Consider the following 23361-nt stretch of genomic DNA (forward strand, 5'->3'; position numbering starts at 1 on the left):
TGCAGTAGTTTGAATTGTATTACCAGATTTTTGGAGCCCTTTGTTTTGAAAGCTTTCAAGGGTTTCATTCAGTATTTTTGAGAACTTCTTAAGGAAATCTTTTTTTTAGGTATTAGGCAGGAATGAGAAGGTGCCACTTTACATCAGCTAAAAGTTTGGCTTGCTTACTTTGTACTCAGAGTAGTTACTTTTTTAAGTTACTTACTAAAATGGTGACCTTTAAATATTTTTATTCACAACACTGTATTACCTTTCTCTTACTTGTATTTTAGGAAGTCACAGAGTGATTTAAATATCATACTGCATGACATCTCATACAATGTTAGTGCTCACTGGGTAAATAATTATGTGACCGTAGTTTCATTTTTCATTAGACTAAGGGTATAATTGTTTGTAATCCAATATGACAAAGGAAAGGAAATGCCATAGTCAGCAAATTAGACTTCATATGATGGCATTCCCTAAGAAATGCACATTTAGTGAGGGATTTTCAGGAATTATAAATACCAGAAACTTGTAGATTCAGAGTAGATTTTTTACTGACAGAAAGCAGTAGCGTTGCAGCTAAGAGTTATTAATAGAACAAGGGAAAAAATGTTCAGTGGTCTTCAGAGCTCAAGGATGAAATAGGTGGACAGCATTCATTAAACACGCTAAGGGCCATTTCTTGCAATCGTTTCTATTGTTTTGATCTGTGAACTGGAATACTTCAGGAATTACTGAAATATGCTCTTGAGTTAAAGTTCAAATAACATTTCTGGGTGAAATCCTGGCTCCACTGAAAGCAGCAGGAGTTTTACTATTCATTTGGCTGGGGATAAGATCTCATCAAGGAGAGGGGGAGGAGGAATTGTTTGATTTTTCTTTTTGTAAACTTTGAGCGTTTAAAGAAGGCAGAACAGTTCTGCACCAAAATCCTTCTGTAGTCCATAAAGCAGAGCAAAAAATGCTTTGCCTCCAATCATGTGGTCTGTGCAGTGAGCGTAGATGGGAAAAGAAAGGCTTCATCCCTCCGTCCAAGCCTTGGTTGGTTTCTGGAGGCAGCAACACACTCAGGTAAGACTTTGTTGTGACCAGAGAAAAAGGTGCCAGACTGGTCACTGGCTGATGACAAAACCTCATCAGTGCTCAGCGCCTGTGTGTGAGCAGTGGTGGCGTGGCTGCATCGTGTTGAAATGAACATTTAAAGATCTGTTTCTTCCCATCTTTCATTTTGAAAAAGAAAAAAGAAGGATTTTGTCTTCTCTACTTTATACTTCTGCTTGAATCACTCCTTTTCATGAATCAAAACCATTCAAACATTCCCTACTGCCTTTGTAAGAGCAACTGGTTCTAACAAGCCTCAACTAATCAAGACCTTGCAACTACTAGCAATGACTGAGATATTTGCTGTGAAGGAATCATTCTCATTTTTCAGCAAAAATATATTGTGTTTTATCTTATCTTATCCTAATATATTAGCTCAGTACAATAAAATCAACTTAAGTTTCTTATCAGTTGATACATTTTATCGGGTACTCATCAAGAAACCAAAAGGGATTTGGGTCAATATTTGAGTAGAAGGATGAAAGAAGATGAGTTGTTGCCTTGCAATCCCTGCCAACAAACTTTACATTCCAACAAAAGGCCTCATTCCTAGTAGCCTTTCCTTTGATTTTATCTTTAAATGACTTTGTAGTCTCTCCTTCCTTTTTCTCCCCAGGTTCCAGTGGGGCTGGGCTGATGTCAATGAAAGGTCTCATAACTGATCAATAGACATTGGCTTGGGCGATAGGTGAAAATATAACTGAAATATAACTTGTCTTTTTATTCAAAATAAAGTATGATTTTGAAATGCACTACTTCTGATTTCAAATGTTTTAAAATGAATGCTTTGTTTCAGACTTCCAAGATTTACACGCATGCATACACATTTTTAATTAGCCATAATGTTTTAAATTGTTTTCAACCAACCTGAAGTAGAATTTAACTAATTGTTTTTAGAACTTTCAGAACTCTGAAAATTTGGATGTGGAAAATTCTGTAATACTAAGTGCCTTCATTTCCACTGAAGATAAAGCACATCACATTCAGATATATATCAGCTCTTCTGCCACTGCCTTCTTGCTGCACAAAATTGGATGCTAAGCAGAACCAACATCTACACTGATGTTTGAGTCATTATTTTAATTTTTCTCTCATCTCTTAAACTGTTATCTGATAAATACACACCAAACAATAAGAAGATGATTTATAAATTTCTCTTATTCCCAGCACTTTAAACATGCAACTTAAATGCTTTTTTCAAGTCATATTTCAATATTTCATTGCTTTGACTGCAGTCATACAGAAGGACACAAACACACCTGTGCTGCTTCTGTTACTGCTCATATGATGAAAAATGAAAATTTCTGCACTTTTTTTCTCAGGGACACATTAAGACTTAGTCGAATTGATTTTCGCTGCTATCTGAAAACACAGGGACACGCACAGTGCACCCACAGAAGCATGGCAGTGCTTTTACTTCCAGGGAGCTGGCTGATGAGGATGCACAGACTTGTGCCTAGTTCAGCAGCGCTCATCCCCAGCCACCATGGCTGCTCTGCAGCACGGACAATGCTGGCTCCAGCCCTGTGCCCAGAGTCCGTGCGGGCTGATCCGCCGCCCCCCAGGAGCTGGGCAGACACAACCTCCCGCAGCCCTCCAGGGAGGAAATCAGAGGGCAGCTCTGCTTATGGCAACGCAAGGGATCCTTAGCGGTCCCCTCCCTGATGCCTTTAGGGAACTAGCCTGTGCTATACCTCTCAACACACTCTAACTATGTCTAGAACTAAAGAAAAAAAAGTCTCACATGCATTGTTGCCACTTTGCAGACAAGGGTTAAGCTCGATGAATATTTCTCCTAGTAGTTAAAATATAACCCAGGAAAATCAAAAGCATGTTTAACCAGATGGGTTCCTCAATCTGCGCGACTGCAGGGCCTCACGGGCCGTTGCACCAGCACAACGGAGGGCGCAGCATAGCGGCGAGACCAAGGGACAAGACGCAAGAGCTGCTGAAGCTGGCATTGCTGGCAAAAGAGGTCAAGCTCCAGCCTTGAAGTTATTAATCAGCTTTCTGGTGTAAAGATAGAGATCCAGACTGAATCCTACAGAGTGCCAAAGATAGTGTGAGAGAGCAACTTTCAACACCCAGAAAAATTCATATGTGAGACAGTATGACAGTAAAAATATTGGACCTTTCAACCAAATAGAAATAGATGCATGTTTTGTCTTTTCTGACAAATCCTTGGGTCTAATTCTTTGGTCTGATGCTTCCTTCGTCACTCAGGTCTATGCACAGTAACTGTACAGCAAGCTGTTTTTCACAGTCACTAAATGATTCTGCTGGGTATAAAGCAATAAAGATCAGGACCATCATTAAGAATAAAATATTTTCCCTCTCACAAGTCCTCATTTTAACAGCTAGTGGGTTAGTGACAATGCTCTAGCAACACTTTCCAGTCCTTAGAGTTGCAGAGCATACCTGAAACAACAGTACACACAGTACCTTCAAGCTTACAGTTATGTCACATGTCTGCATTTTCCTGCTCTTTTTTGTGTGAGGTTTGTATATAGCAGCATTTTCTATAGTGGTAGTAGTAACATAGATCTCCAGTGGCTTAAAGGAGTGACAAAAATAGGCACTTAGAGTTGCAAACATTTGCATACCTATTGGTGCATTGGCAATGCAACTTCTCTTTAAAAAAATAAGTTCTGAACTTTTCACGAGATGCCTTCACAGGAGGCAGCCAAGGCATTTCTCCCCACTTCGGCTCTTGAACTGTTGGGCAGCAATTGTCTGGAGTGCTAAAAAGTGATTCCATTATGCCCTGATATTATCTATGTATTGACCATAGGCAGAAGATTTCTAATTATGCGCGTCTCTATGATTGAATCATTCAGACTGAAATGCTATTTATATTATTCTTTAATACATCAGAAGCACTTCCCTCTAGTATCAGGCTGGAGAGCTCCCTCCCTCCCATGAAAGCATTTGCAGAAGGAAGACTCTTGTCAGTGATATAGCAGGTACGCGCCCCTATAGACTGTTTGACCGCTTCAAATGCATGGGGGTTCATAGCGCATAGCTGGATAGTAGCAAAGCAGCAGAGGCGAGGAAGCAAAAATACCAGAGTTGCTTTCCCAGATACCACAGTGTAGATAAACATGGCTAGATCCTCTCCCACGTGCAAAGAAAAGTAATGCAATTATTAATCTTGTTTCCTCAGAGGGGACAAGGGGTGATTTATTTAGTATTTTACTCATCTAACATGTTCAGTGTGTGAGTTACCACTTTGATTTTGTTCTTTTCCCACTAGCTGCATTGCCCCGCTGGAAAGCCACAAAATTCTTTCTGGCCACAGATGAAGGAGCATGAATGACCGAGAGTGAGAGGCTGAGACTGCTGATCAACTTCAAACCAAAGCATAAAAAATGCCTGAGTGGCCACATGCTTCTGGGGCTCAAAGAAGATGCCAGGCGTGCTTAGGGAGGTGGCGCTGGTGGCTTCCCACAGTGCCATGCAGCTGGGCACCTGGTAGGGTGACATGGTCACAGTCCCAGTAGATGGGATCCTGAGTGAGGTAAGGACCTAGGGCAGGCAGGCTGCAGCTTCAGTGTTGCCTGCAAGAACTGTATTCAGCCCTTGGTACAGAATAGTACAGAACCATTGCAAAAGTCCAGGGTGCCCTTTCATAGTGACCCCAGCTTGGCAATGGTTTCTTATTGCCCTTTTTCACACAGCATGACAACAGAATCAGACAAATGCAACAGGACATAGCATACTTTCTTAGTGTCTCTCCAGGTCTTATAACAAAAGTTTAGTCTTCTAGTCTTTGCCAGTATGGGCAATGAATGCTGGGAACTAAGCCTATACATTATTTGACCTTTGATAGGTAACTTTACTTGCTATTGGCTTTAAGACCGAGTTTCTGAGAAATAAAATTGATGAGAGTTAAGTATCAGAGCAGCATTGAGGTCCTGAGCGTAAGTCTCCTCTGAGTCAAATTTTTGCAGTCTCTCAGTCAGCACAGGTTGAAAAATGATCAGCAAAGTCAGCTTGCCCTTTTTTGAGCGTTATGCTAACAGTGAGATGCAATCAGGGCCAGCTGGATTATCTCTTATTCATTGGTTATGACCCATTTTCAGGACTCATAAGTGGAATTGTAGTAATTAAGGTTTTTATAAACATTATCTTGTCTGTTAAATGATTTACAAAGTTTAGTCAGTGAGATTCATAGTTCTAGAATACAACTGAATAACAAGCAGGAATGCATGATAATTAAAATATTCTAAGTAATGAAAGCACAGCCTAGTGAGAAGTGGAACTGGGAAGGCTCAGTTGCCTGTAAATTTCTGTCTCACTTTTATATATGTAAAATGAGTGCGTGTGTGTATGAATGTGTATATAAATACACATGTATATACACACCTGGCAACTATCAGTGGTGGAAACAAGCACATGTTAAAGCCAACAAGTCAAAGGTCAAGTTGAAGTTTTTTTGTATACCTAGGGAAATCCTGCTTTGAATAACCAATGACTTAACCTTTGCCAGCTATTAGTCTAGTCAGTAGTAATTATCCAAAGGAGATTAAATGACGAGACTCTCAAGGAGAGGTGTTTTGCCTATTGAATAAGACCAGCAATTAACCACAGATACTTTCCAAATACCAAGGGAATACTCAGCATGATAGTGATTTCAGATGCAAAGTACACAACTGCAAGTAATTGAACTTTCCTTCCTTCCTCCCTCCTTCCTTACCCTCCATGAATGTGCTAGTATTATGAAATGCTTATCACATCTTGTGATTTGGCACAGTTGATTTATCCAATGGCATGCAAGTGATTTCTAAATAAAAACACTCATTATGTTTGCAAACCAGATAGCCATGCAAAAAGCATGGATTTGGAGTTTTTATTTAGCCATTAATTTCTACAGACAGGGCCATATGTAGGTCCTTCCATGGGAACACTTTCATAAACTAATCCTCTGCCTTCTACACTGCACATACGTATGTCAGGTCATTTTAGTTTAAGGCTGGATGTTAGATTTTTAAGGCTTGATGTCTATTCCTAAAACTCCATCCAGACTTCCAAGCTACCTAATTAAGTGTCTGTAAGATGTTTCAGAGATCATACAGATTGGTGCCCTATGTTACTAGTGGTGACTAAATCTGACATTTGGACAGCAGTCAGATCCCCCAACCTCCTCCCCTCTCCCCACTCACCTACTGCCTAACCACAAAGCTCTGTGCTGGCATCCAAAGTCTCCCAGTGCTCTTCTGCCACCGAGGTGATCACTGGGTTTTTTGCTCTCTATCACACTGGATCCATAAGCATCTTTCAAGGTGTGCTGATTATACCAGGTCTTGCACAAAAAATAACTAGGAACAAGATGCTCATGCAGGTGCATCATTACAGCTACCCCAGGCAGGATTATGCCTGTTTCATTGGGTTTACGCATGCAGCTGGGATGAGGGGCAATTTGCCTCTGGGATAAATTAAGCAGTGTTGGGCCTCGCTGCTCAAGGCCTTGTTTTTCTAGTTGGTGTTGTGATGACTGAGACAGCAGCAGAACTGGTTCAAAACCAGGTTGAGATTCAGCTGTGCCAGATACTGCTGCCTGCCTACTCAGAGGGATGGAGCACTGCTTACGAGCCCTTCCTCACCTGCTTCCAGCAAGATCATCTGCATTAGTCTGAGCAGCTGGAGGTCATGGTTTAAACTAACCTGTCTGCTTTTGCTAGAAGCAGTGGTCACAGGTTTTGCTACCTCGACAGCTAACTGACTAACAAACTAACACTAACAAACAGCCAGGAGACAAAAACATCTGCCTCTGCCACAGCTACTGGGAGAATGCCTCTTTTTACAATGTAGGCTGCCAGCTGCAGACCACATCTGGCCCACAAGAGACAGCTGTGTGTCCCACTGACAGTATTCCTCTGGGGTGGCCCCATGCTGACAGCTGTGGGATTGCCTCAGGCAGAAGGATAGGGAGCTTCATTGACTGTGAGTTGTTCCAGCACCAACAGAGGGTCCTTGTACAGCTTGAATCTGGTAATGGCTGATCCCCTGCTGAGCAGCAGCAGCAGGCCAAGAAGATGCTGTGTGGCAAGAAGACTGAAGACTGCGGGCCCTGCAGGAACAAGGAGAAAGTAATATTGCTAGTATTAGGCCTGTTGCAATTATGAGTTGAGTCTTGGATTGTCTGAGAAGCTGGAAACTTCTGGGAGAGTGAGGAAGGTGAGGAGGTGAGTCTGGGGCCTTTGGCAAATAAAGAAAGAAGCCTTATGTAATAGGAGACTTGGGTTATTTTAGAAATGGAGAATAATGTAGAAGTCTGATAACAAGAAGCATGTTTTCAGCCAGGAACAACGTTAGAGCAAAAAGAGGGAGGGTTGGCATGAGACTGAAGTGCTGAGACCTCTCCCACAGCAGTTAGAGCTGCTGCCTTCCTTGCGTTGCTCATCCAAGGAGAAGAAGAACAAATGAGCTTGGGCACCCAGGATCTGCCAACCCTGTAGCTGTGATCAGCCAGCTCTGTTCCTGGCCTCTCTCTTCTAACTTCCCTCTACTCTTGTTCCTTGAAGGGGGGAAGTAGCTGAAGAAGGAGCAGGAACGGATGTCTCTTTCCCAGGTTGGTTGAAGGCTCTGAGGGGTAAAATTGCTTGAACTGTAATACAGGGATGAATTCTGGGTGCATCACAGAGGGTATGCACTACTGCTGAAGTGATTTACAGGAGAGTTAAAAGTAGCCCACTGGCTCTGATAGCAAGCAGCTCACAACTGAAGCATTAGCATCTGGATAAATCCATGAGTTTTACTGACAGGCTTGCAAAGAGCAAATTAACCTTTCTGGTAGCACTGTGCAAACCCTCAGGAGCTGCAGGTAGGGATGGAGACCTGAGTGGAGGTAGGAAATATCTGCACCTGTCAGACATCAGTTGTGTTAGAGAAACTTAAAACACCTGAGGGCTCTAGGAGAGGCCTGAGAGCTGGGTCTCTGAGGTACTGAGACTCTTATTTCTGTGTGTGTCTGGGATGGCTTGAAAGAAGAGTTGGGTCAGTGCTCTTAAAATCTGCAGGATGTTATTTTGACCCCTCCTATTCTCCCAGACTATGATAATCCACTGAAGACAACTGACGTGTGTATTTTTTTTTAATATTGTCCCTTTGAGAGGTGGTAGGGAAATAGTTGTAACATTTCTGTGGTCAAGTTGAATTGCTGGATTACTTGCTCATGTTGATTCTGGCAATAGGATCTTTGCAGCAAGTCTTTGGTTTTTCAGCACTCTTTCACATGAGTGAGAGATCACTCTGTTTTGCGGCTGGTAAGTAGCCTTACAATATGTGGCTTAACTCTTCAAGGAAGTACAAATTTGCATGACTCTTGCTTACTAGTAAGTAAAACTCTGAGCGCATAGTGGGAATAGGTGACCTCCAGAGGTCATTCTGAGTGATTCTAAGTAAATAATATGTTTAGCGACAGCATTTGTGCTAGATCTGAATGAATGATATACATGAATATTTAGAATAATTCTAAAATAGTTTTACTAGAATAAATTCAGACTTACAACCTCTATACTGAAATCCTCCCCTATCTTCATTTTAAAAAATTCTTTTGAATAAATTTATCTGAGCTACCTGAATGTTAACATATTAGAGAAAGGTTCTGTAACATTGTATAGGCATCTAAAGGAGGAGACAGAAGAGGTAGCTAATGACTGGGGGGTTTTGTGTTTTTTTCTTTCTTTTTTTTTTTTAATTACAAATCCTGTTTACTTCAATGAGGACCATATTTGGCAAAAATGCCTACTTCATATAGATTTTTGCAAGTTTTTGTTTCTTTTGGTAATGTACAACAGTGTTTCATTTGTTAGTAATTGCGTACCATTTAATTACATAGCTATAATATGAAGAACAGTAGGTAAAATACAATATTTGATGACTCTTTCATCCAGTTAAAGAAGGAAAACAACTCACTTCATAGTGATGAAACAGATTATATTTAGCTTGCTAATGCTCTTTCGTTGCTGTTTCTTTAATGCACTAATTATGTTGCAGGAGTACATGCGGCAGTTACACAAACCTTGACATTATTCACAACTGTTATCAGGATGTGAAGCCAAGTGGTCTTTGACTGCTTGTGAACAAACAAGTGATGATCAGTTCCCCCCTGCCAGATAACAACAACTGCAAGTTTCTGGCGCAACTTCAAGGTCTGCTTAGACGTGAAGAAAAGCCCAAGTGTAAATCTGATAATAGCTAGTATGTGGCTTAGCAACACAGAAATGCTGAGCCTGTCCATATCAATAGCTGTACTCTCATAAATTCTGGCTGCCGTCTATATACATGATGGTATTTAAACAGAGCAGGAAGAGATTAAAGTATGAGCTTGATCTTGGAGTTTGGCATTTAGGCTTATAAATCTTGGGAGAATCTTTTAAAATCTGATGTGGAATTAATTCTGTGTATGTCTCTCCACATACTAAAAATCTTAAGTCTTCAGAAGGTGGTGGGCTTTGGGACCTGGGTTTTGCTGGTTTTGTAGAGAGTAGTGTCCCATGGGATGGTGCTCTGGCCACCACTGGGGCTTGTGCCACTGAGGTGTGACAGACAAATGGTGCAAACACCATATGCAATAAGGGAGCCTCAATCTAGCTGGTTCAAAGGTTGATCACATTTGAAAAGTTCCAAGGCTTTTGTTTCTAGATCCAGGCAGGGCTTTCTTTAATCTTGCAATAGGGAATGGCTGTAAGCATTTCTGTAACTGCTCAGGCTCAAGTCAAGCTGGATGTTGCAATGTGAAATTCCAGGTCAAAAGGTGAAATGCTGCTAAATTTAAGATTCATGTTTATGTACATGACTAAATGGTTACTTGGAACATTTCCATTTCAGATGCACTATATAAGGTATGGCTGTTCTAATGTTGGGGGTGTGCAGTAGTGGGGCTTTTTCTTTTCTTTTTTCCTTTTTTTTCTTTTTTCTCTTCTTCCTTCTTTCCATCTGGGTACTGCAGTAATTTCACAGGAATTATGAACTGGAAAAATTCTCCTCAAACATGCTTTTCCAAGGATGCAAGCCTAATTGCTTTTGTGCATCCAGACTTCTATGTATAAATGTTTGGATATGGCCCTGTAGCCTCACTTTGTCATCCTGAATATAGGATTAAACAGTGTATTCTCCTGTCTGTTTTTTTCTGGCTTCCTACTGTTTGTCTTCCAATATTGGAAAAAATCAAGGAATAGAGATGCATGAGGTAAGAATCCGTTCACAGAGATATGACAGAGAGTTAAGGCACGGACTCCTGATGCGGGTGAATCAGAAGACCCTTTATTGAGGTTTCACACGTACACTTATACCTGTATAGATTTTTCATACACAATCTTTCTTACTTGTGATTCGCTAAAGATCATTGTCCATACATCTAGCTCTAGCCTACAATTGGGTTAAGCTACAGGGACACACGGCACATGGGCTGGATTAGTAGGATGCTGACTTTGTCTTTCTCTGCTTCTTACTTCCCCATTTTCGCCTTGCGCAAACACCCTTCTTCCTCTTTTCTCATCATTCAAGGTCCTTCAAGGACTTTACAGCAGTTCTGTCGAGCTGCCTGCTAGCTCCTCCACAGAGATACAAATGTACTTCATGGGATCCTGTCTTAATGGGGGAGACTGTTGTGTGTTTTTTAATTTTGGAAAGGTCAGAGCTTAAAGGGAGAAAACAAGAGTAGTGCAAGACAAATGGTACTCCAGGGAACCTTTTTGCCCTGGGGAACTGCCCTCTTTCCCCCACCGTGGTGTTGGGAGGACAATGTTGTTGATTCCTTTTGAAGAGTTTGTAAAACAGATCATCTGATTTTCAAACAGCTTGTGACACACTCAGTTTGATAGCTGCAGGTTGTCTATGCAACTCCCAGAGATGTTAAAATCATACAGTCACACTGGGTATAACTCCTCCATTTCCTTTCCCAAGGTGGTGTACAGTTCTTGTTGTTGAGTGAATGCTGTTACTGTTACTGAGGAGTCTGAATTTTAGTAGAAGGTGGAGTTATCACAGCAACCAACTGCAAAGGAATCAAGTATGAGAAGGAATTCAATAAAGGTAGGATATTGGGACTTATTCTTCCTCTTTGACTCTATGGTAATTGCTGCTATTCCGTTAATTCCTTGCATTTCCAAAGGCAATGCTCAGAACAGGCTCAACAGGAAGATGTTCCTGCATATCTGTCATCTTGGGGCATCTGGCAGTCAAAAGTGTGGGAAGAATTTACAGGAAATGGCACATTGAATGTGAATTAAAATATTGTTTCTGGGTAGTGTCAACCTTCCAAGTATATCCTTCCCTTCAGAGATGTTTTAGATTACTCTCTTACTACTAAAACTTTTTATAGGTGAGAGCTTATCATTTCCTGCTCATCTTATTTTCCCCCTAATTTCTTAGCACTTCTGATTACATTGTGATACTTTAGAGTCTCTATTTACTGTCAGATTAATATTAAAAGTAAGCTTTGGTGCTCCTGTGAGAATCTCTTCCATTTCAGTACATATTTGCTGATAAACATACTTGCATAGACTTCTTCAGAACTGTCCATGGTAAGTTCTCATATATAACCCAACTTAATTTAGTTTTTTTCAAGTGAGATTTGGTAAAATCATTTCTCAAACTTTCATCTTAATTTACATCTATTGCTTTCACAGAATTTTTTCCCAAAAGAGCAAATCTGACTGGTCCCTTGCTCTGTCATTTGCCATCTTCATTATCTTTTAATTCATTTTTTTTCATTTCCCACTCTTAGTAAAAATTAAATAACTTACATATGCTAAGTTATTACTAACAAACCTGGATCTAAAGTCTATTTAATTTTCAGTAGTTCCAGAAGTGGAATTAACTCCAAGATGAAACTGGCTGTTTTCATGCTAGGTTTCAGAACAACTTGCCAGGCAGTAATATCTGATACTGAATTACAGTAGTTGAACACCTTACTAAGCATTTTGGGGGGTGGGGGTGGGGGAACCTGCATGGAACTGATGCAAAGGACTTAGCTCATTAAACTGATACCTATGGCTACTGTCATAAAGAGCACACTAAAGTTATGTTGGCTTTGTTGCTCTCCCCAACATCTTTTTTTTTTAATTGAATTCATGTTTTTTGTGCACATTCCTGTTATAATATTAAGAACTGATAGAGGGGGTTCTTAAAACACATTTAATACTTCCCTGCAAACTCAGACCAGGCACGTATGTTCTCTTTCAGACCCAGCTGTGCTGGCTTGAGACTCTGCTGCCCACAGCAGCCCTCCCCTGCTTACCCTTTCTGTTCCTCAAGCTCTGCGTGGCAATATTTTGGAGCACATGAGAAGTCTGATTTTTCAAGCAGGCCCACTGTAAGCTGCACAGACAGTTGTGTTAGGAGCTGAGGATTTCATATGCCACACTGTGAGAAGGAATGGATGGGTCAGGAAGTCTGTAATACTCAAATACCCATAGCATCAAACTAAGGGCTTGGATTTGCTATCTGAGCTTCTTGCGTGAGTGCTTCCTCACCTTGAGCAGGCCTAGGACTTGAAAAAGAGGTTGGCTAGTACAGTTTTTGTGATTGCAGTGGAGCTACTAAGCTGCTACGTGCTCCAACTCAGCTGGAGCTAGGTGAGACCACGTGGACCCAACAAATAAATGGACGTCTCCTTGCAGAGATGTTGGCTGACCAAAAGCTGAGCGTGGGCTGGTCTTCTGCCATAAGTCATAAATGAGCCTTTCTTTCCTCCCAGTGTCAGAGTTCCCCTCAAGCCTCTGGGTAAAAATGAAACTGAAGGAAACAACCTCAAATTCATGTAGTGACACAGTTGTATGTTGTGTATATACTACATGTTTGGTATGAATAGAGCCACAGTTATTTTTATAGAGAACAAATATTTCTTGTATATGAGGGGAACATGCAGGTGCTTTATTATATAGGAAACTGCTGGGCTGTGTCCTGAAAAACTTAGTCTTCTCTGGCATTAGAAAAGTAACTTTGTGACCAGATGTTGATGCTAATTGAGTTACAATACCATGATTGAATTGCCCAGTGGGAAACAGCTTTTAAAATGTTGTAACTTATTTGATTTAGTGTATTGCATAAAGGTGTGTATGACTTACATTTGATACATCCTCTTTTTTATTAGTGCTCTGCTCTACGAACGAAAGTTCTTATGGTCACTATAGCTTAAGTTTCTGCTATATATGCTTCCTCATTGCTAACTCTTCTCCTCCTATTGTTGGGATCCCAATTCATAGAAATGAAGAATATTTTGCCATGGCGGGGGGAACTTGTTGGTCATCTAGTCTGAGCACCTTCCCTGCTCAAAGGGGGCAGGTTGTTCAGGGCCCTGTCTGGCTGAGCCTATGCTGGTATGCAGCAGTCTGGCTCTTTCCAATCATTACTCAAAGCATTCAAGTTAAAAAGTTTACTTGGGAAGTAAATATTTAAGTTTTTGCATAAAAACGGCAGGCACAAATACATATTCCCTCACACATGCATGTGTATACATAATATATTACACAAGTGCATGGGGCAGGGAACTATTATTACAAGCACACTTGTGGAAATATTTGAGTTTAGCTGACTTTATATAAACACTTTGGCCTTAAACTCACAGTGTGCAGTGACATGTACTGTGCTGCAGTCTGGTTATTAGCACTAATGTTTGAAGGGGCTTTCAAAGCCCCCAAAGCCATCCCCCCAAGTGTGTGCATATGGGGGGGAGCTACCTTGGCCCCAAAAGCTTACCCTTAAAACAGTTTCTCAAAACAGTATTCCTCTATGAAAAAAATGCATACTAAAAGCCCTGAAAGCAGTAACCTTTTCCCACAAATACCTCAGCCCAGTCCAATAGTGGTGGGGAGCAACCTTTATCCAGCCCTCCAGTGGCTCTTAACTAGTCTCTAGAGCAAAGACTGCTCATGTTTGTTCACAGACTAGTCTCATTTGGTGACAGCCCATGGTCATCAGTGCAGCTGGGGTTTCTCCTCTGCCCTCTGCAGCAGGGCCCCAGCTGGCAGCACCATGCTGAAGCAACTGATGTCCTTGAAGAAACTTCAATGCGCTCTCCTGCCTCACACTGAAGCTATGGAGACTGCGCTAAGGGCAGGGTGGCCTGAGCCCTGCTGCAGCCAAGCAGCCACCCCAGGGCTGGCAGGACTGGCCTCCTCTAGGGGCAGCTGCTAGCAGGGGAAGCCCAGCTACTGCTGGAGTGCAACCGAGCACTTTAGATGCAGCCTTTGAGAAAGCTCCTTGCTGAAACTGTGGAGAAGCAAAAAAGTGTGGAAATCTGGCCAAGAAGATCATATTAAAGGCCCAACATTAATCCAGATGATATAGTTAAAGGTTTCATCCAGCTATTTAGAAAGCACAAGCAAAGTCCTACAGGTGCCTGAAATGCTTGATTTTTTTTTTTTTTTTCCTTCACCCTTTTTCTTCCTAGTTGCTATTAGTTGAGTTATGAGCCAGTTGGTTTAACAGCCACAGTTCCTGAAGTTTCTTTATCTTTTGGATTTAAAACCCAGCCCAAGAAGCTCCTGGATTTAGTGTTCTTTACCCAGTTTTGCATCATACAATTCCAGCTGCCAACTGAGAAATGGAAAGTGTCCAGCTGACCCTTGCGTCTGACCCAGTCTTTCAAGCTAAGGACCAAAGGCAGTAGCAAGATATTTTGGGACCAAGACAGGATGTCAGTCTGATGTGTTCTTCCCTCCAAACACAAATTGACTTCAAAAGAAATGTACTGATATAGAAGATCATACAGGCAATCCTCCCATGCACAGCTCTTCGTGGCAACAGCCAGCAGGGGAAATAAATAAAAAATCCTGGCTTAGTGGTGCAGGCTTAGTCCTTGCTATGGCTCTGCCAACAGTTTTGGTAACTAAGGGAACCAAGAAAAGAGCCACAAGTCTGCCTTAGCGCTGGCAATGGCCCAGTGTGCTGCTGAGCTCCCCTCCTTCCTTGGCATAGTTGCATTTGGTTGGAAGTGGGGACATGGCAGCATTGAGCAGCTTATGAGAAAAAAATGGTTGCTCTTTAAATAAACAGGATGATGGATTAAAAAGAGAACAATATTACAATATTAAGTAATGAATGTAATTATTAATGAATTCAGACTTAAGCCACTTTTGCAATCTGAACATCAGTACACATATGGACTTTATTTATTCATTTATTATTTTTAACGTTCACAGTAACTGAAACTCTAGATTTTTTTTTAATTAAAAAAAACGCCAAATGCTGAAATATTTCAATGCCATCAGTTTTCTGTAAGCAGTAGCAATAACAAAGTATTCAGTCAGTACAAGAAGCAGATCTACTGATAATAAACGACCACTTTTTTTTTTTTTTAACGTGTTCAGCAAGAGAAGGATAAGCAAGGCAAGCAGCCTTTGAAAAGCTGCAGTTGTACGGTGTCACAACATTGCTCAGAGCAGATGCAAAGGCAGGAGTCCCACATCCACAGTCACATCTCTGTAACAACAAGCAACAACCTAGCAATAATACTCACCTTAAAAGTTTTAAGTTTTAACCATTCCTTATGAAGGCATTTGACTTCAGAACTAAGGCAGCTTAAGGGCATGTACTGCATGAATTTCAGCAGTTCAGGCGATGGCCGGTAACTCAGTCCCTTTGGATTATGAGACAGTAGCTGCAGGCCAGTGCAGCGTAGCTTTAACAAATCTGCTACTAAAATGCAAAATGAATTGAAGAACTGAAATATAGCACCTCAAGATATTTTCTTTTTTTTTTTTTTTTTTTTTTTTTAGATAGATAGTTAACTAGCTAGGGCTGGGGGCGGGGGGAAGCTAGGCCAAAACAAAAGATAGATACCTTCAATAATTCAAGGAAGGTTGGAATGGCTCTATCAGAAGAACATAACAAATCCTGGGCATATGACTGTAGAAAAATTACATGATGCTCATTAACTCTCAACTAACTGAGCTAGACTGATGCTTCAGGGAGAGACTGAAGGGTCAGAAAAGCAGTCCAAGCAGTCATGGCTTAAAGAAACAACACGGTGACAATAATTTACAAAGTGTGTGGGTAACAAGCGGCAGTTTGAACTGGCTTATAAAACTTGTTGGTCAAAGACACCCATGTACTTTAGGGAAGCATTACAGTCAACAGCTAGTGATGTGTTTAGCATCCCATACCGCATGGAGATCAAATCCAATGCACCTGTGGCCAAACCAGAGTGACCATGAGTAAAGTGTGGTTACAATTTCCTGAATTTCTCTAGGCAAGATGGAGGGAAAACTTTATTTATTTATTTATTTCAAAGAACAGTAGTAGGAAAACTATGGCTGGTGACCACACTTACTTTCTTCCAAAATTGTTCACATTCCTCTAGGCTAGAGATAGCTCACTGCGGCAGGACTAAACCACAAAACAGTTGTATGTATAAACAGCATAGTTATTTTGGGGCACAGTTTAATAGTAACTATCAGAAATCTGTCCACAATGGCTTGGAAAGCTGTACTTACTTAAATTTTGCTTTCAACTTGTTTATCATAAGCTTTGCCTGCCTCACTGTAATTAAAACATCCACAGGCTAGGCCATTATGAGTGCTATCACCTAATCAGGCTGAAACATCAGTTAGCCCTGATTTTTTTACACTTAAGTTTATCTTCACAGCAATCCCTACTGTGTTGGGGAATGAAGCTATGAATAGAACAGTTCTGAAATGCGGTCAACAGACATTTCCGTGCTACTTTGGGGAAGGCACAGGTAATTATTTTAACTGTCCTCAGTTTGTTCTTCTGTCCATAATTATAGCTTTGAGTTTATAAATAATGAAGCATGGTTTTAAAACCCAAAACAAACCCCTCAATTGTCCCAGGAACTGTGCTGTAATTGAGTCTCCAAATGTGGCCATGTAAAAGAGAATCAAAACTACATTGCATAAGCCTATAACATACAGATGTGCGTAAGCAGAGCAAAACGACAGGATGGAAAACGTCACCAGGAAAATAAACTCTCTCATCATTATTTCACTGCTTTTTACCTAAAAAAACAACGGCCTATTGTCTTGATTAAACCTATTGTTCTGTTGCATTCTTTTGTTATTGAAGGAACCAGCAGTTGGTCAGTGACAGTTTCCTGAGAAGGAGCAGCTTGAAAAGCTAAACAATATCCTGTGCTTATGGCAGCTTTTGTTGCAAATTGACGAAAAGCTATACTGGAAAATGTAAGTTACTGTGGTAGATTAAAGAACGTCATAGTTTAAGATTCAACTTGCTTAAACACCCCCACTTCAAATACAAAACACACTCTATTTTTACAAGTAGATTGGTTAAAAACCGTCAAATGAAGCAGACCAAACATTTGTCCTGAAGCATCCTGGCTTCGCAGATGTTCCTCTTGAGTTCCAGGCGGTGCACCCTGCTTGGGACAAGAAAGAAAATGGCTATGTTGGGGACCAGCACTGCAGGCAGCTTCATTAGCTTCATTAGCAGCAGTAAAGCAGGGCTTCAGGAGGAGCAATGCCCTGCCTGCACAGTCACCTTCACCACAATAAGCACATCATCAGCTGGACAGCCTGTAACATATACTTTGGACAAACAGAGATACTTACGGATATGAGGCAACTATGGCTTAAGTGTTTCAACAGCTCTTTGCCCACCAAGGAAACAAGCTCTATATTAAAAACTTTTTGCAAAATACATGCTCTGTTCTTTCTCCACTTAATATCTTCCTCATTTGAAACTTGGCTGTTGCCCAAATGCATCCAGAGCAACACTTGATGATAACTCAAAAATGTGCAGTTAATCTGCGTGTAGTTTCAGCTCCTGAATGCCAAGAGTTGAGGTGTATTTTTTTGAGAGAAATAGGCTTGATCAAACAGCATAATCATGTTTACATAAGTTTTTAGATGACCAAGGATAAGGGAAATACTTCTGTTAACTCCGTTGAGAAAGACAAAAACTTCAAGATGAAAAATTTCACTTTTTTTTCAATGTCATCTTTTCTACAAACAAACAAGTATAAGCCCTTGTAGAGAGTTTTCTGCATTAAAGACAGAAAAAAATTAGCTTGCACTTTTTTTTTAACCTTACAGCTATATATCATCATAAAAACTAGTTTGAAGAAAGAGTAAACTTTTGCTCTTTGGTCTGTCTTGATATTCCTCCAGAGATACATAACAGGAATATTTCAAATTGATTTTTCTCTCCTATTTGCAGAAAATAGGAAAGTTGCAGTTCTTATTTTCCAGGCTTCTGAAATGGGAAAGATAAAGAATTTGTAAGTTGAAACAAGACGCCTCTGCTTTCTTTAAAGAAAAAAGAAATAAAAATACAAGCATTACAACCTAAAACATACTTGTGATGTTTTAGTGCAATTGGATATCTTTGCCTTGAACATAATAAGCAAAAATGTTTACTTACGCCACACGCACCTTCCACTTATTATCTGTGTATCCCTACTTGGGAGGGAAACAAAGACCTGTACTCATATTCCAGCATGATATGGGCTTTAGACTGTACATTGTTATAATAACAGTTACTGACCAAAGCCCTGATGTGCAATAGTGTGGCATGTCCATGAAGGTAATAAAAGTCAGGGTTTTATTCCATCAGATCAACTGTACAGATGCAAAGAAAAGGTCTTCAAACAACTTCTATCTGTATCAATTCAGAAGCAAATGTCTCTCAAAAAACTTCCTGTTCTGTGACATGAGTTTTGGTGTCCTCACCTCATCTGCTTCCTTACAGCCTTGAAGATGCTCGTGTTACATTCAGAGGTCTGGGCTGCTTCTTGCAGTCAGAAATGCTCTGAGGGTGGCAAAATACCTATGCTTCCTGTCAGTGTCATTTTAGTGCTGTCTACTTCAAAGAAGAGATAGGTGCAAGAATATATCTGAAACTGTGGATAGCCATGGCCTTGCCAGCTTGCAACCGACTGCAGAAAAACAAACCAAAAAACTTCAGATACCCAAAGCACAACTGGCACAGGAAAAGTGGGCACCTGCTGCAGCTCTGATTAAATCAGAGGGATCCTTAGAGCCCCAAAGAGTATTTAACAGATGTTACTTTTGCAGAGTGGGTCAGGTTCATAAATTTGCCTTACTGTGCAAATAATACATTTTATTCTTGTATTTCTTCCTGCTGGAAGAATGGTCTCCTTTCAAGCAATTCTTATTCCAATTGGTGCTATCTATAAATACCTCATAAGAAAGTGATTTCAACTTTTCTCTTACTGTATTGGCTGCCCAGTTTAGGTCAAATAGGGTAATGATGAGTGATGAAGAACTAGCCATATTCCCTCAGGTTCATTTCCAGATTTTTATATGCTTGGGCGTTTCTAATAAAACACATAGCTCCAACAGAGAGAGTATAATATTGCGTGTACTAAGTATTATCTATCTGTTGACAGAAAAAAAGCTGACTTTTTTGACTTAAATTTTTTGCTTGGTTTACAGTATGTTCTAACGACTGGTACTCTGCAAAATTTTTGTGAGAACTACTCTCTGCTTTGTTAACACTGTGAGGGGGTGGGGGAAAATGAGACAGACTAACGACATCAATGTTTTAGCACAATTCTAGCAGCAGGAACTTCTCTCTTTCTGTATCTCTTTCACAAGCCTCGTGAAGCTATACACTGCAAAGAAGGATATCAACTGCTCATTAAAACAACTGTTCTCAGCTATGCATGTGTGTGTGTACAATGAAACACCTGCAGCTCTTGGACTAATCTCTGAATATTTTTCAATTACCACATCTTAAAGATCTGAGTCAGTTCTAAGGAGTTGGTACAAACCATATTACTAGAAATTTTACGTTGTACACTAAAAGCCTAAGAAAATAATTCAAGTCAAACAGAAAAAAGTTCCTGAATCTGTCATCATAGAAACAAACCCACAAGTGCCTCAAGGCATAGTATCAGCCACCGTGTGGTCTTACTTCAATGAGCTGCCATGGGAAAGCAAACCCGGAGAACAATACTAAGCTCACTCTAAATACTAATACTCTAAAGCAAGTTAGGAGTAAATGAGTACAATTTTGGGTGACTAACAGGAGTTGTGATTTCTTCAGACTGACTTTCTCCATAGCCAGGAGTGGTACAATTCCAGAGCCCACTCCTCAGTGTGCCAAACAGACAGAGTTGGGAAAACCAAAAGGCATCGCCAGTTCATACCAGCAAAGGGCTGGCCACCATTTGGCAAATGAGAAACCCACAGGATAAAGTGCACATTATGAAACATTTCCTGAAATCCCTTATGAAGTCCTCAGTGAAACAAGGCCCATATAAACTGACAGTCTTCTCTATATGCATGCTAAAGATAAACATCCTCCCCCAAACTGGAAAGGAAAATAAGGGTTGTTGACCAACCTGAACTTGGAGCTCACTCTCAAAACAATCCTTTCACTTGCTCTGTGGTGGGGTCAAGGTCAATGTCATAGAAGCAAGGCCTCGTGGGCAGTCCCGGCATGGTGCTCATCTGGGGGAACAATAAAACCAAGTTATCTGCCTGCATCTATAAGCACGTAATCGCTCCATGTATGTAAACCTGAAATTAAGAGAGAGACTAGACTGTTCATTGTGGACTCAGTTACAGATGTGATTTTCATTATATTTTTGTTTCTGTTAAAAATATCAAGCTCTGCACTTCAATTCCTTTTTAAGTGTATGCTTCTAAAAGAGAAAATAAAAGCTACAAAATACAGGCTAGTGTAAACTCTTTAAGAAAATTAAGACACTGAGACTTACTTGTGCCTCAGAATTTCTACCCATTATTTCTACTGGGAAATTCACACAGCAAAGGGCAAGGATATAACTGCCTAAATTCACCTGGTGATACAAATGTGTTAAACTGCAGACCTTTCCTATGCAGAATCAAAATATAGCAGCAAAATTAGACACAACACTGCCATGACTGATTACTTCATATCAGGAGCAAATTGAAATAGTTCAGCTAAACATATGTGAATTATAGCTGAATCCTAATTCAGTAGTTAGAATTAGTAGGTTGAGATACAAAGCTAAAACAGCCCAATTATCTCAAACTATGCATAATTAAGACCCTGATCTAGCATAAAACTTCAGCATTTGCATACTTTTCAACATGGGAATAGTCTTATGGATTTAAATTACAGCTAGCAATGGCTCTGCTCACACTGCTTATTATTTACAATTGGCATTTTAGCAGCAATTAAAAATACATGGGTGACTTAGAAATCTTGGGGTGCTGGTCTACCATAGTTCAAGCCACTTTAAATCAGAGGTGCTGCAGGTCCTCACCTCCCCACCTCAACACTCCCACCTTCTCCCTTGGGAAAGGGAGGCCTAGAGTACAGGTTCAGCCCGACAAATTTATTTTTTGATTGGTTTCATTTTCAGCACCTTGAGTCCTGTGGCTCTAATGCCAGTACTGGCACAGAGAAATGGATGTAAATGTGGGGCAGGTTTAAGGCAGGACCAATCTGGATCAATTCAAAGCACTGCGGATTCACACCCTATGTCTCACTAAGATGACAGAAACCCTTAATATCTTACCTTATTCCAAAAAAACTCAAGGCAGTCTAAAAATAGCATTTAGGCTAATGAACCTTATAAACACTTCAGATATTTTAACCTCAGAGGCAGAGGATGGCTCTATTGTATGAGGTCCCACAATAATACCCAAACATGGGAAAGGTATTGCAATCTCTTGGAAACAAGCCTGAAGTTTGGCATTAGCTCAGCTCTGGGGGTAAGAGTCATGAAGCATTAAAACTTCTTAAGTGAATAGTAGACTTGGAGGACCAAAATTTTAGCTGTGGCAAGTCAGCAGAAACCATTAAAGCTGGTGGTTAGTCTGACCCCAGGAGATAACTCTTGCACTAAAAAAAAGGAAAAAAAAAATAACCACACTGGCTCAATTGCCAGAAATGCTCCAGCCACAATGACCTGAGAACAGGGACGCATTAGGGTACATTTTATGCCATGATTGAGCTGGTACCACTGCCAAAAGGGGAAGGGGAGGGAGCCCTGCACTCCCTTTGGGACGATCCCCCTTTGGAGCTGGGCTCTGGCATGAACTTACCGCAGGAAAAGCCCATTTGGCACGCTGAACCAGTGAAAATATACATACATGCCTTTGGGGCTGACAAGTTAAATCTGCCTACAGCACGGTGAGATCACCACGCGGCGCTGCCTGGCAGCAGCCGGCGTACACAGCGGGAGCCGTGGTCGCTCAGCACAGGAATGTGGCTCGCGCTGCTCCCACCACCCTCCCTGGCCCCCGGGGACGCAGCTCAGCAACGACATGGCCAAGGACGAGCCATAACAGGCCTCAAAAGTGGAAAGAAAAAAAAAAAAACCCAACACCACTAACCCAGCTGCTCCCAAAAGCCGTATTTCCAGGCCCCTCTCAGGCTGGAGCAGGCTGTATTTCTTTATAAGCTGACCTTTTCTGCTACACATTCAGTGATTCAGTTAACATCGCCCTTACACTTCAGCTTCACTCTGACGTCCAGCGCAATGTTTCCGCCACGGGAATACAAAAGAAACTGTAATATCCCTTTACGCTCCCCTGCCTCACCCAAAGTCCTGTTTATTCCAGAGAACTAACTCGCCTGCCAGTGCAGAGGTTAATCCCATGCTTGGGAAGGGGGAAAAGGAGCTCGGAGAGCACAGTACCGATGCCGCCATTGTCTTATTTGTGATCTACTTCTAAGGAAAAACAATGTGGCAAGCTCCTTCAGGAGACTCAGTACATTTCCTCTGTTTTCAAATCGAGTCCTTCCTGATCTTTTGTTATTGCACGCAGTAGATTAAAAGACAAAACTACCCATTTGCATTAACCAAAACTCTTCCAAGCGTCATATGACATCCTTTTATTGACTGACTTCGGCTTGGCACCTTAGCTGAGTACTAAATACCTTGTTACTATTCTTTATCTATTGGCCACATTAGATGGACTGCTAAAATTACTAGGGTTACTCAATTATTTTCTGTCTCAGATTCACCCCAGTTTATGAGTTAACTCTTGACAAGAAACTGCCTTAATGAATTCCACCTCACTGGGAGGGATTGAACAAATTGCCAAAGACAACTTTCTGGGTACTCTGGATATGGCCGCGCTACATCTCAAAGTCAGCTCCCAAATTCCACGTTCCTTTTTTCAGGGTATCTAAAAGCACAACCAGTCTTCATTCTTGCTCTATAATACAAATAATAATCAGCTTAGTGGAGTTTTGCTTTGATTTTTTTTAAATGAAATGTTAACAAAATTCTACACGTATGTTTACTTTTATTTTTTATTTTAGGAAAACTATAGGCCCGGCCCTACAGTGGTGTCACTCTACTGTATTAACTACTGGAAATTTATTTTC

The 23361-nt window shown here is 40.9% G+C and overlaps 1 protein-coding gene across 5 annotated transcripts in view; it reads right to left on the minus strand.

Annotated features, from left to right (window-relative positions):
• Positions 1–15168: 15168 nt before the first annotated feature.
• MTHFD1L (methylenetetrahydrofolate dehydrogenase (NADP+ dependent) 1 like) overlaps positions 15169–23361 on the minus strand; it is a 161259-nt gene continuing 153066 nt past the window's right edge. For 3 of the 5 annotated variants that reach the window (XM_026122168.2, XM_026122164.2, XM_026122169.2), the window contains 2 exons: positions 20378–20486; positions 15169–17428 (listed from right to left, as the gene is read on the minus strand). In XM_026122168.2, the coding sequence (XP_025977953.2) occupies positions 20397–20486 (90 nt within the window). In that variant the 3' untranslated portion in view covers positions 15169–17428; positions 20378–20396. Of the gene's footprint in view, positions 17432–17621; positions 18265–20377; positions 20487–23361 lie in introns of all 5 variants that reach the window. The other 2 variants (XR_010388415.1, XM_026122165.2) reach the window with 2 other exon arrangements.

The sequence above is a fragment of the Dromaius novaehollandiae genome, chromosome 3, assembly GCF_036370855.1.
Source record: "Dromaius novaehollandiae isolate bDroNov1 chromosome 3, bDroNov1.hap1, whole genome shotgun sequence".
Taxonomy (NCBI): domain Eukaryota; kingdom Metazoa; phylum Chordata; class Aves; order Casuariiformes; family Dromaiidae; genus Dromaius; species Dromaius novaehollandiae.